The sequence below is a fragment of the Penaeus monodon genome, chromosome 22, assembly GCF_015228065.2.
Source record: "Penaeus monodon isolate SGIC_2016 chromosome 22, NSTDA_Pmon_1, whole genome shotgun sequence".
Taxonomy (NCBI): domain Eukaryota; kingdom Metazoa; phylum Arthropoda; class Malacostraca; order Decapoda; family Penaeidae; genus Penaeus; species Penaeus monodon.
Window position 1 is genome coordinate 16,248,351 of NC_051407.1, and position 295 is coordinate 16,248,645.

Consider the following 295-nt stretch of genomic DNA (forward strand, 5'->3'; position numbering starts at 1 on the left):
ATAACATTGCACCATGATGACTTTCTATTTCTGATGTTTGTTACAAATACCAAACCATTCCACATATGTAGACACTGGACAAAGGTGGAAATTCTTTTAAAAGATGAAGAAGGCTCTCAAATTCCCACATTTCCACACATGCGTGTAGCCTTTTTTTGAAACCCAGACCAAGACTGATTCCTCGGAATCCTTGCGACATATATGGCACTGGATTATGAGGCAGGCATGGCAACCCTTTCCTTGGTCTTGACTTTCTCCTTGGCAGGCTCTGTGAATGAAAGGACAAAATGTGATG

The 295-nt window shown here is 41.4% G+C and overlaps 1 protein-coding gene across 1 annotated transcript in view; it reads right to left on the reverse strand.

Annotated features, from left to right (window-relative positions):
• LOC119586954 (charged multivesicular body protein 6-A-like) overlaps positions 1–295 on the reverse strand; it is a gene marked incomplete in the record, with an annotated part of 10,649 nt that overhangs the window by 794 nt on the left and 9,560 nt on the right. Inside the window, 1 exon segment of the mRNA XM_037935686.1 lies at positions 1–268. Within this exon segment, the coding sequence (XP_037791614.1) occupies positions 213–268 (56 nt within the window).